Source organism: Ornithodoros turicata, chromosome 4 (assembly GCF_037126465.1).
Source record: "Ornithodoros turicata isolate Travis chromosome 4, ASM3712646v1, whole genome shotgun sequence".
NCBI lineage: Eukaryota > Metazoa > Arthropoda > Arachnida > Ixodida > Argasidae > Ornithodoros > Ornithodoros turicata.
The window spans coordinates 60,924,473-60,937,359 of NC_088204.1; the positions used below are offsets into that span (position 1 = coordinate 60,924,473).

At 45.8% G+C, this 12,887-nt stretch overlaps 1 protein-coding gene across 1 annotated transcript in view; it reads right to left on the reverse strand.

Moving 5' to 3' along the window:
• LOC135391647 (TATA-binding protein-associated factor 172-like) overlaps window positions 1–12,887 on the reverse strand; it is an 84,227-nt gene that overhangs the window by 6,210 nt on the left and 65,130 nt on the right. The window contains exons 29-34 of the mRNA XM_064621973.1: window positions 7,957–8,098; window positions 4,504–4,711; window positions 2,811–2,941; window positions 1,532–1,645; window positions 595–743; window positions 401–532 (exon numbers count right to left, since the gene is read on the reverse strand). Coding sequence (XP_064478043.1) covers window positions 401–532; window positions 595–743; window positions 1,532–1,645; window positions 2,811–2,941; window positions 4,504–4,711; window positions 7,957–8,098 — 876 coding nt within the window. The remainder of the gene's footprint in view (window positions 1–400; window positions 533–594; window positions 744–1,531; window positions 1,646–2,810; window positions 2,942–4,503; window positions 4,712–7,956; window positions 8,099–12,887) is intronic.

Here is a 12,887-nt window from a genome sequence, read left to right on the forward strand (position 1 = left end):
ATAACATGTGCTAGAAGACGTTTCTTCTTCTCTTTCTGGAGCAATAAACTGATTTAATGAAACTGCATGCATCACCACACTTGATCTACTCATCTAGAAACTTTCCGTACGATAGAGAGCGGGCACTGAGGCGTCTGGATAAGACAGACATGACTGTAGCCATTTTTTGTCAGATGTGTCCCACGAAAACATATTTTGCACGACAAGAAATATGTTTTTGTGAAAATTTGTGAAGAGAATGATTTTCAATCTGTCAATCAATATGTCGATGGTCTTTTCAGTGAAGCTTATATTATGGCTGGCTCAGATTGACATACAATGAAAATCTGACAGTATCCAAATAACCTAGCAAAAAAATGCATTCAGGCAAAATTCAATGCATACTGCATTTGGAACTCACTTGAGCAGATCCTTCTCGACGATATCCAGCATGCTTTTAAGTTGGCAGAAAATAAGAGCTCGGTGGGCATGCACAACCTGTTCTTGCTCGGCTTGTCCCGCTGTGCCAATACCGCAGTCAAGTAGAAGCTGCCTGAAGGTTCATAAATGGCACTGTTAGGCTGCTAGGCAAATCTATTCCAAACAGAATCTCACTTTAGTGATCTCAGCTTTGCAGCATGGCCAATGTCTGACAAGGGAGTGTTGCTCTGCTGAAGAGAGCGCATGATGCGCTCGTACTCGGGATGATAAGTGTTGAGCACCAGTTTCGGGTGGTTGCACACTTTGCGTAGGTATTGTAAGGCCTGTCAAGAAAGAAAGGAAGATGCAATTACTTTGAAAGCTCTTCTTGAAACTGGTAAAATGAGGATGATAACAATAGCTTTAAAGTTGACTGAACTAACAAGACTCTAGTCTGAAACTTCACATGACCTTGCCTTGCTTTTGTGAAAAAAAAAAACATTTATATACTTTTGTAGTGTGACTTGAATGAAAGCTTTTTACTTCTGAAATATGAAAAGCTCTCGTTTTATTTTTTATCAGAAAATTAGCTTTTCCACCCAATATTGCCATATATTGCCTTATTTTACAGCTCCCGAGATAGAACTCGATTTTTGCCCCACTAAATAGCACAAAATATAGAAACCTGAAAACACAAGGGTTTCAGCTACGAACAGTCCGCTGTGTCTGTGGTTACAGCAGCTCTGCAGTGAAGCACATGTATATGTCTTCGAAAGAGATGGTGCATGAGCTCGCGTTTCCGTCGTGTTGCTCCAAGTGCATGTGTGGTTTGTGCATTGGCGTCATCTCCGTCGAAGGGAAAAGGTGCATGGCCGACACTCAAGCGCTACTCGGCTCCCAACCAAGCACAAGTATTCCACCAAATAAAAGCTATGTCCAGTTGTGCCCAGTCTGAGTACACATTGCAAAATTTAATTTCAAGGCAACTTAAACACACCTTCTACAAGTAACGATGGTGACAGTCGTGCAAGAAGTGAGAGATCAAGCTACCCAGAAGGGCATTTTTATAGTGAAGTTTCCTACCTATAGCTATTTCAAGAAATATGCTACCTAAATTTGTAAGCGTGCATACCTGGAACACATGGCAAGTTCCATGCATGTCCACATTCTCGTTGCTGGCTCCTACAACGGAGTCGTCAACAGCTTTCTTTGCTCGGCTCTTGGCAAAGTCTTCGTACAGTTGCACCTGCACAAGTACAATTTGTTGAAATAACGTAGAGTCAGGCAGTTTACAAGGCTATACAGTGGACTCTCGTTAATTCGAACTCGGGGGGGGGGGGGGGGGATTATTTGTTCGAATACAGCGGAGTTCGAACTAACGGGAGACGCTCTCCTGGAAGGGGTGCCTGGGCGCAGGCAGTGTGTGCAGACGCGTTCGAGTCGTGTTATACATTTGCGGTACCGGTTTCACTTTAAAACGCTTTTATATTGCCATAATTAGAATCGTTACTGGTGCCAAACTCCACTACTACCGTCGTTACGTTCCCGATGCCTAACCGATGTTACGGTGGAGAAAACTGTCATAGCATCAGGGCGTTACGACTTTGAAGGAAATGCAGGACTTATATGTTGAGTAACGGTCAGGGACTGTTTGCATTGCTTTCGATTTGAACAAAAGTTCAAGCGCGACGTCCGCATTTTCCTCAGAAGAAACATAGCGCACTGTCCAGCGCCGATGCTGCATCAGGTGCACTGGGTAAAGCTGGTTAGCAGCTTGGGTCATCCAAATATTGGTCGCTACCCTCCGCACGGTCCTCTGGTCTAGTTCGGCTGGTGCACGCGGCATCGATGATGTCCTCATCAGTCAAGAGCCCAGTCTCCACGCCATTGTCTACGCCGACATGGTGCCAGTTAGGAAAATAAACGATGACAGTGAACGAGTTGTAGAACAATATTGACAGCCGTGAAGTTATATAAGTGAGTGATGGCAAGCGAACGGACCTCCTCCTCCATTCACGGCCTCAAGGGGAAGAGAGGGAGAGAGGAGAGGGACGGAGGGAGAACGCAAGTGGTCGCGTAAGCTCCTTGCTGTCCTAAAGACGTGAAAGCATCCATGAACAGCACAAAATGTGGAAAAAGGACGGGAACCGTATGGAAGGTCAATAACCACAGAGAGATGGGGCGCCGTGACCCATTCCGGTCCAATGCGCAAGCGCCATTAGTGCAAATTATGCAGTGTATACGCTTGTCCGTCCAAATTAGTTTAGTTACTTCAAATTAGTAGGAATTTCTCCCCATCGAAATACACGTGGCTTGGATGGGACCCGGACGAGAGTTCGAATTATCCGGCGGTTCAAATTAAGCGATTTCAAATTAACGAGATTCTACTGTAAAAGGATGTGAAGGAGTACCTGAAGAGGGCTCAGTTCGCAATAGTAGTCCTGAATTATTTTGGGGGGCAAGTCCTGTAGGACGTCATCCTTCATTCTTCGCAGCAGGAAAGGCAGGACTTGTCGATGAAGAGACTCCATAGCTAGGACACCTGCAATTATTGTTAATTGTTGAAGTAATGCCATTGTATTTTAACGTATTAAGGAAGAAACACTGAATTCTTCAAAGCACAGTGTGCTCTACATGGGTTACAAAAGATGTATTTCATGCAAAAAATTGTGTCAAGCTATTTCTGTTGTAAAAAGTTATTGCAGGACTGTGCACGCTACACTGCGCTTATGATGATCACTGCTCATGAGCTTCCACGCTGACAACCGGACAACTAAATAATCCAGTTGAAGGCATCCAATCTGAGACCCCCTCATGGACATCTATGTCTTTTTTTACAGAAGACACTTGGTACATTTCTTTCTGAGCCTCTGCTACCTTTCTTTGTTTGTGACCCCGTACCACATACACTAACGACTGCCTATAGATTTGCTATAATGAGTTTCTGTGCATTTGCATTTTTAAAAACTTTGTATCGTGGTACACTGTCACCATTGTGGTATTGTTTAATGTCTACAAAAGAATGCTGTGCTTTAAGGCCAACTTCCATGGAACAAATTTTTTGCAACGAAGTTTGCATGGCGCGCGTTCCGCCGCCAGTTGTTCGCCGGCACCAGCTCCATGGTACGAAAAACTAGCGTACGGCGTAGCAAAGTCTTGCTTTGATGTCACTGTTGCCAGAGTGCAAGGTGAAATCAGTTGCTCATATGCTTAATGTCACAAATTTTGCAACTAAATCCAACAACTGTCTCAAAAAGCTCGCCCAGTAATGTACAGCGAATAGGCGATACTGCGAAAGGAAAACATGTTTCTTGGTAGAGAATGCCTGGCGTTGTAGCGACAGCACCCCATAAGAAGAAGAAGAAAAAGACCCACAAGAGCTGGCGCAGATTCGTTGCGGAAGAGCGCTTTGATTGGCCGGCCTCATGTTCACCCGCAGTTGACGCTTCCGGAATCGCAGACGCTGGGTGAAAATATCTGGCGTGGGCAGATTGCCAGCGGACGCTCACAATGCTGACGCCTCGCGCAGGGCGTCCGACGCTGAGCTAAGTTCGCAGCTTTTTCGCTGTACATTCGCTCCATGGAGGTTGCCCTTTAGAGTTTAACCCTGTAGGACCTATTTTTACCAGTCAACTTGCACCAGTGTCACTTTGGGTAAAACACGAGTTTGCCACAGTGCAAATTCAGCAATGAATGCAGGCACTAGAGAACACGAAGTACTGTGCATTCTCCTAGGCTACTTTGCATCTCGTGTTCATCCGAAATGCCAGAAGTGTTTTTTTTTTCTTTTTTCTTTTGCCTGATAGCACCTGATTCTACCGTTTCACAGCTCTTGAAATAAAACCCGACTCTTGTCCGAAAAACATAAAGTCCCAAATCACAAAGATAAAATTATAAGCACACGATGGCGCATCATTTTTTAAAATTTGTGTTGGATGATGGACAGTTCTAAATGGAAAGAGATGCCTGAGGCTTATACTAACATTTGTGCAATCGTCACATATTAAATTTTATCATTAAAAATTGATAACCCACTCTTTGTTTCGTAGTGTCAGCATTTTTCAAGGTACTGTACCCTTCAATACAATCTGCAAGAAAACTTACCAGCTTCCTGTTCCTTAGAAGATGATTTTGCATCTCTTGACTGCAGGATGGGTCGACTGTAGCGTGACACAAACTGTCTCTCCGTACCCAAGAACCCTGGCATCAGAAAGTCGAAGAGGGACCACAGGTCAAGTACGTTGTTCTGGATGGGCGTCCCCGTCAGAATGAGTCGGTGATTCGCACGCAGTTGTTTGATAGCACGAGCAAGCTGTACGAAAGTAATGGGATTAGATCATGCACACGCGCATAGCTGTTTCTACCAGAAGTATGCCGACCATAAAGTCGGGACCATAAAGACATAGACATGCAGCCTGAAAGGTTTATGGCTAATGATGAGGAATTCAGTAAAATCAAGATTATACAATTTCCTGGCTAGTACGATCAACTTTTTCAAAATTTAAGAAACATTTGTTTTCTTTTGTAGTCAGAATTGGGCTCAAACGGATAGGACCATATGTAGTATTAATGACAAGCTTTTGTGCAGCCTATATTTTATCAGGCAGACTCGTGATAAGCAGCGTTTTAAGGTGAGCAAATATTTAGAAACTTTCAATGTAGTGGCCATGATAGTGATCACGGTCATCCATTACTGAACCCTGAGATTGGGGAAGAAACAAAGACACAATGTGGATAAGATCTCGAACACAGCTGAAAGCTTAATCACAAAATCATGGAGCATACACATGAGAGAAGAGGAGGACAGGGGGAGAAAGTAAAGCTTTTAGTACTTAGCGAGGGAAAACCAAAGATGGTCTACTGATACAATTCCCCGAATTTAGGTGTGTGCGAATATTTGAGTTCTCAAATTCGAACCGAATATCAAACGCTCGAACTATTCGATTCGTGAATCGAATATCCAGTATTCGAATTTTCGAATATTTGACTATTCCACGAATATGAACGACACAACCCGAAAGTGGGCTTCACCTTATACTTCCGTGCATGAGGCGAAGCCTGCTTTACGAAATTGCCCTTGTTGCAGGACCAATACAGGCGGGACGGTGTTTTGTTTGAGATAACGTTATCCAAACTTAGTTTTCTAGACATCGTCTGTAGGAGGGGTGGTGCCCCTCCCACATGCAGTTTAGCGGTGTTGACGAGGGACTTTGATTTGATGTCTGTGAGGTTGCCTTTAAAAAGTTAGGACTCTTGAATAATGACTACAGCCCATGAACAAGAAGGGTGTCTTAAAGATGTCCTTTACGTCTAAAATTTCAGTAGTGCAACTTCCTAGGGCGAGTGCAAAGAAACTAAAGGGTGTTCATGACAAAGCTGAGGCAGGATGCCAATTCGTTTGTTTCACAAATGGCCTGTAGTTGTCTGAAGCAATTACAGCCTCATCCGTGTAACATGCTACTGCCTGACATCAAAATTTGAAATGTAGGTAACCACTCCATTACTCCAGTAAGTGTAGGCTCACCTGGAATGCAGGAAGCACTCTCATGTAAAATTAAAGAGTAGGGGCTTTAAACAGAAGAATTGCATGTCTTTCATGACAGTTAATGCCAGAAATATTGCACTAAAGCCATGGGCTACAAAATGAAAACTTTTAGTGCGAAAGTCACATATTGTAAATTTTGCACGAATATTCGATATTCGATTCGGTATTCGCAATTTTTTCCCCCATTCGATTCGATATTCGATTCGACTTAAAATATTCGGATTCGCACACCCCTACCCGAATTATGTATTTATTTTCACTTATGGTCCTACGGCAATTCACCCAAGTTCTTTTTTTCTTTGATAAATATACCAGAATCATTCACGTAGAGTACCGAAATCAAACTTTGCACAATTTTCTGTTGAGCCACATTTATGTAATTTTGTCCTCAGACGAGGCAAGTCTCATCTGCCACGAGAAGTCATTCACAATCAGGTATGGACTGTAGCAGAGCACGTTTTACTGGATATCAGGCTGATATAAATGTTGTTAACTGCACTTTTTGCAAGAACAGGACTGCCATTACTAAAGCAGCAATGTGGGGTAGTTGGTGTTGACTTTTTCTACAATACACTTCAGTTGTGAGTGACGCCTGTCCTGTGTGGTTCCTTTTGTCCTCGTCTGTTAGCGTCCCCAAATTGCGCAGTATGCATTCCCAACAACTAGCTCGACTTTCTGCACTGATTCATCTCAAAGCATCTCATAAATAGGACAAGGATGATGAGTGTAAAAGCAGTAGTCCTGTTCACTCGTCGTTTTTGTCCTGTGTAGCAACTTTGTGATGAATAGGATTGCTGATAGTTGGTGAGTCCAAGTCATCTTCAGGTGAAGCGGCACTGCTGTCTACTGGTACCAATTCCAGCCTTAAAGTGTTATATGACATGATGTAACAGGTATGTTTCAGATATGCCAAAAAAAGTCTAGTTCAGCTCAATGTGTCGGTAGCCATTCTCAGTAACCCCGTAATCCAAGTTCCAAGTAATCCAGTTCTTGAACTTTGAGTTACTTCTAGAATGATCTCAGAGTGAGAAGATGCCATCAACAGACCACTGCCACCCAGTGCACCACATTGTCATGTAGCAGTATGTACTGTGTTTGGAATATACTCGAATATATGTACCCATTTTTGTGGTTTATAGTAAAGTGAGATAGTATTCATATGCTCTACATTTTGTGCTTTCACTGAGATTGTAGTGGTGTTAATAGTCAAAGGTGTAGTTTCTCCATCAGGGTGGCTGAGATGGAATGGCATTTAAGATGTTCCTGTTGAATTCACTTCAAAGCTGACTCTGAGCCAGCTGAAAGTCTATTTCTGGCTCTACAATCTACTTCAAGGTGGAAATTCATTCCTAGTTAGAAACGCATTACTGGTTCCATAATCCACTTGAAAGTGGATCCACTTCAGCAATTTTTCCACCTGGGATGCCTCCATGTTCACCAAAATCCAGAGAGTCGTGCCGTCGAACCGCTGTTCATTGTGCTGTCTACATCCACTCTCTCGAAATCATTCTAAACATTACCACATGGTTGCAGGTTCAGGTTTAGGTATGTGTAATCCCTTTTGAAACAGGGCAGCTGTCTTGAGGTAACATGGGCGAGAAAGGAAAAAAGGTAGATAAAGATTGCAGAGTTCATCAAAAGGTGGCGCCGGATTCCAATAATTTTTTTCCTCCCTTTGTGCCGAAGTGCCATATGTCACAGGTATTAATTGGGTTTAACCCGCAACCAGCAAGCCTCAATTCGGGGAGCAGATTTGGGGAAAAACCCGAGTAATTCAGGCTCTATGGATGATTTTGACGATCCTCGTCAGACAAGCGACAGTGACGTCGAAAATATGTAAGCAGTGGGGGGTTTGCAGTAGCTTTCCACTCATAGGACAGTATAAATGTCACTTCGTATTATGCGTGGGTTCGCATTATATGTGGTCAAACACGGTACATCCAAATGCAGGAGGTGCCATGAATTACTGCTGAAATGTTACAATGTACATTAGATACTGCTGCGATACATACCTTCGTTCGTCCATTTTTGATGATGTGTCCTTCATCAAGAATGCAGTAATTCCAACGGATTGCGCCAAAAAAGTCAATGTCATTACGAACAATGTCGTAAGATGCCACAATCAGGTTGTGCCTCCGTGCCCTGCCTTGAAGCCTGCACGAAAAGAAAACTCTATTAGAGGAACAGTGAAGGCCCTTTTCCCACAAATTTTTAATTTTCAGCTGCGGCATATTGTGGAACAAATAATGTGCCCTTGTGCAAGAATGGCTATCCTAGAAAACCAGTAGCATGTGCATGCGCAAGGCCTTCCATGTGCGGACCCTCAACTCCTTCAGAGAGCCCAAGTGGTGCTAACGTAAATCCGTCATGTAAGAGTCTGCTGCAAGTAGCACTGCACCATGTCCGTAGCAGGTACTTTTTGGTGATAAATGTGATGACACGACTACTCACTACGATGATTCTACGTCACGCCTGATCATGCCATGCTCCTAAGGTCGTGCTGCACAGCTCCTGGCTAGGGTTGGCAACTTTCATCGTAAAAAAATACTGGCCAAGTAATTGAGATCAAAAGAGAGGCGGAGGAGAAGGAGCAGGAGAGGACTGGGCAAGAAAAATAGAGAGAATAGGAGAGGCCTGTCAAGAGGGAAAGTGTGGATTCAGTAGTGTTCATAAAAACATACCGTTCGTTCCACTTGGACTGTTCATGTTAAAATGTACATAGGAAACAAAGGCTTGTAAGCACACGAAAGTACTGCTACTACCATAGCGGAGTCGGGCCCATTCCAAATTCATTCAAGAGGCTCAGGGAATTTGTCAAAACTTCTCCGCAGAATGCCTTCCATGGTAAAATACAGGCAAAATGCTGCCAGTATTGCCTTTCAACTGGTATTCGCGCGAGCAACGAATAACTGGCTGTGTCTGCTAAACACTGTCCGAGTGGTAACTCTACATGTTGCCGCTTTCTCTATGATTTTTTCGTAAATTCAATTGCTCAGTAGCCAGACAGCAGAAATGAATGAAGCAGGGCCTAGAGCATCACTAAACACCTTTTTGCTCATTCAAGCAGTTTCGGGCATTGTTTTGTATCCAATTTTGCGTCCACTTTTGAGGATGGTACAGCTTGGGACAAAAAGATTACGGAATACTGGGGTGTCGCATTTCTCCATCGGAGCGACACCCTGTCTGCAAACAGGTGCGGAGGCACATAGTACTGAGAGATGGATAGAATAGAATAGTTTCTTATTCGATCTCTCCCTTGCACCTAGCAGCAGGTCGTTCCAATGAAGAAATACACCAGTGCCGCGTTCCGTAAACTGTTGTCCCAAGCTGTATCTAACCAGTCAAGTAAGAGCATACCAAAGCACACTAACAAAGCAGTGATGTCAGGAAAATGTCCTCGTGGATGGCAGCTGTAGAGGCTGCAAGTAGTGTTGTGCGAATATTCGAGATTTCGAATACGGACAGAATATTTTCTGTATTTGTATTTCATTTGACGATTTTATATTCTAGGCTTTCAAATAAATCAGTATATTCAAATCTTTGAGATTTCCTGAATTCACGAGCCCTACGCGTTAAACCCGTGCAGCACTTCCCCGAAAAGAACGCTCTGTAGCAGTGCGTTCCGTGCTCGTGACGTCAGCATCATGCAAAATCATCAAGTGTGTCCGCAAATGATAAGGAGCCTCCACTGGTCAAACACATGCAATGGATGGCTGAAATTTTACCTGGGAAATCTATATAGACCACATCGGCACATGACTAAGACTTCAACAATAAAGTACACGCAACAGCTCTTGCGCATGGGTTGATGTTGTGCCCACCTAAGTTGCCTCCCCCAATCTAATTGGAATGCTGCACCTAAGCAATGAAGATCCAAAACACAGCGCGAGAAGACACGACGGAAGAAGAGAGGACAGGACAGGCGCTGACTCCAACGAACAGTTTAATAACACAAAAACCAGTACGCAGGCGCACAGCCGCCAACCCAGTCGCCCCACCTTGGTCCAAAAGTGCAAACGCTCAGACAGACACAATCACTACCGCCGCGACAACATCCTCCTCTCCCCCGATAACAAAGACACAGAAGTTTGGCTCACACACCTACCGCCTCTATCCCCGATAAAAAACGCTTCAGATAACTCCCGCGCACCCTTATCTGTGCTCCTAGATAGCACGACAATCTGACTAAATAGCGGAGTACACTTACATTTGGTAACATGCATAGGCAAATGACGCGTGTCCGCACTAGACAAAGACCTTTCATGATCTCGGGCCCTGTCGTTAACACACCGGCCAGTCTGGCCAATGTACACCCTATCGCATGTGAGTGGGATCTCGTAAACTACCCCCACCGCACAGCTAACGTACTGGTGCTGATGGCTCCTGCCACAAGAGACTTTAGGCTTACTACGATCAACTTTCGAACAAAGGCCCGAGAGCTTGCAAGGTGCCGAAAATACCATAGGTACACCGTACCTATTAGCCACTCTTTTCAAATTGTGCGATACTCTGTGCACGTACGGAACAACCATACATCTAGTAGAACCCCTCGCCACTTCCCCCCTAGGTTTCCGCACCTTTCCTTTAACCTTTTGGAGAAGGCCTTCGGCTACACTCGCCAACAGCCTTGTGGGGAATCCAGCAGCACCCAACCTGTCAACCTGGGCCGTGAAACTCTCCAACAAAACGTGCTCACAAGACTTCTTTAAAGCGGATTCCTAGCAGAGCAAAGCAATAGCGCGCTTCACAGTCTTAGATTGGGCCGAGTCAAAAGGCATCAGGTCCTTCTTTGCCCTCGGGTGGAAGGCCCAACACAAGCGCTTCTCCCCAACACGGATATTAAGGTCCAGGAACTGTATACGCCCATTCGCCTGTAGCTCTGACGTGAACGACAACCCTTTCCCTCCACAGTGAAATTGCTGTAACACACCACTAACAATATTCTCATAGCAATCATCAGCGCGCCGCCCCACAACAACCAGGAAATCGTCAACGTACCGACAAATTCTAAGCACAGACCCATCATCCAGAACAGATCTTACCCCTCTATCCACCGCGGACAGAAAATGTCACACAAAACCGGCGCAACACACGACCCGATGCAAATACCCCGACGCTGCAAAAACAGCCTATCCTCATGCTGCACTACCGTCGCCCCCAAATAGAACTCCAAAAGAGTCATGAAATTATCACGGCAAGCCCAGAAGCATTCTGAAAGGCGATCACACCATTCACCTCAACGCAGTCCCTGACAGCACAAAACAGTTCCTGGTGAGGCACAGAATAGAATAAATCCACCACGTCCACGGAGAACAGATATCCCACTGATGTCAATCCCTCCAGCAAGCCGATGACCTCACCAGAACTCCTCACTATGAAGGGGTCCCCCAAGTCAAGCTCCCGCAAATGCTTAAGCAGAAATCGACTCACATGGAGCTGCCAAGTGCCCTTTTCGCTGACAATTGTCCGGAACGGTACCTCAGGCTTGTGCGTCTTGGCTGTGAAAAACATCGCCAATGTCCCGCTTTTGCTGCCCTTCACTGCCTTAGCAAGGCGTTGCAATTCAAAAGCAGTCGTCACACAACGCTGCCGCCATCTTCCTGGCCCTCGATTCACAGACTTGGACTTGACGGAAGTTCTTCTCCACGGCCCTCCCGGCCTTCTCTGCAAATACACCCTCCGGGAGCACAACAAACCCGCCTTCCTTGTCAGACTGCAGAAGGTGCAACCCATTGCTCCGGCAAAACTCCATCACCTTGCCTACGCGGCATATGCCTCTTTGCGGAGGGCGGCGTACGGTCCTTTCCATCACCTCAACACCCTCTGCGGTGCACCTACCCTTGTCCTCCTGTTGGGCCCTCTCAGCCACACGACGGTTGAGGGCCAGCAACTCATGCGTGGGAATGACGGGTTCAAGGCTATACTTGGGACCTTTCCTGAGCATGGAAGAAACTTCCTCTGGAAGACTGACATCACCCAAAACCACCGGGTCCTTACGCCGTACCGGTGTAGGCATCTGGGCCGTGGTCGCCCTAAGGAGCGCTGCCAGCTGAACGCCCCACAAGGCCTCGGTCGTGCGTGCAATCTGTGCTCTCAGCGCCTCATACCTTCTGACCGCCACCCACGCTGGAAGCTGCTCAAAATAGTTCACCCGCAACCAATCAGCAAAGGTTCTGACTTGCCTCCAAAACTCGGACCTCAACACCTTACAGACGCGCATGGCATGACCAAACGACGGGGACATCAGGCCGAGCAGGGTGTTAATCTCCGGCGGTACCAACCTTTTTCTGAGGCACCAAGTGATGACTCTAGCCCGGCAGGCTGTGGCCGCCATTGCCGCCATAATTGCAGCCATATCTGGCGCTCTTGATGAAACACAAAAAGAAGGGCCCGATGTAGAAGAAATGTAATCCAAGAGGACTCGCTGTTGGGCACATTGGTGACTATACATGAAGATCCAAAACACAGCGCGAGAAGACACGACGGAAGAAGAGAGGACAGGACAGGCGCTGACTCCAACGAACAGTTTAATAACACAAAAACCAGTACGCAGGCGCACAGCCGCCAACCCAGTCGCCCCACCTTGGTCCAAAAGCGCAAACGCTCAGACAGACACAATCACTACCGCCGCGACAACATCCTCCTCTCCCCCGATAACAAAGACACAGAAGTTTGGCTCACACACCTACCGCCTCTATCCCCGATAAAAAACGCTTCAGATAACTCCCGCGCACCCTTATCTCTGCTCCTAGATAGCACGACAATCTGACTAAATAGCGGAGTACACTTACATTTGGTAACATGCATAGGCAAATGACGCGTGTCCGCACTAGACAAAGACCTTTCATGCTCTCGGGCCCTGTCGTTAACACACCGGCCAGTCTGGCCAACGTACACCCTATCGCATGTGAGTGGGATCTCATAAACTACCCCCACTGCACAG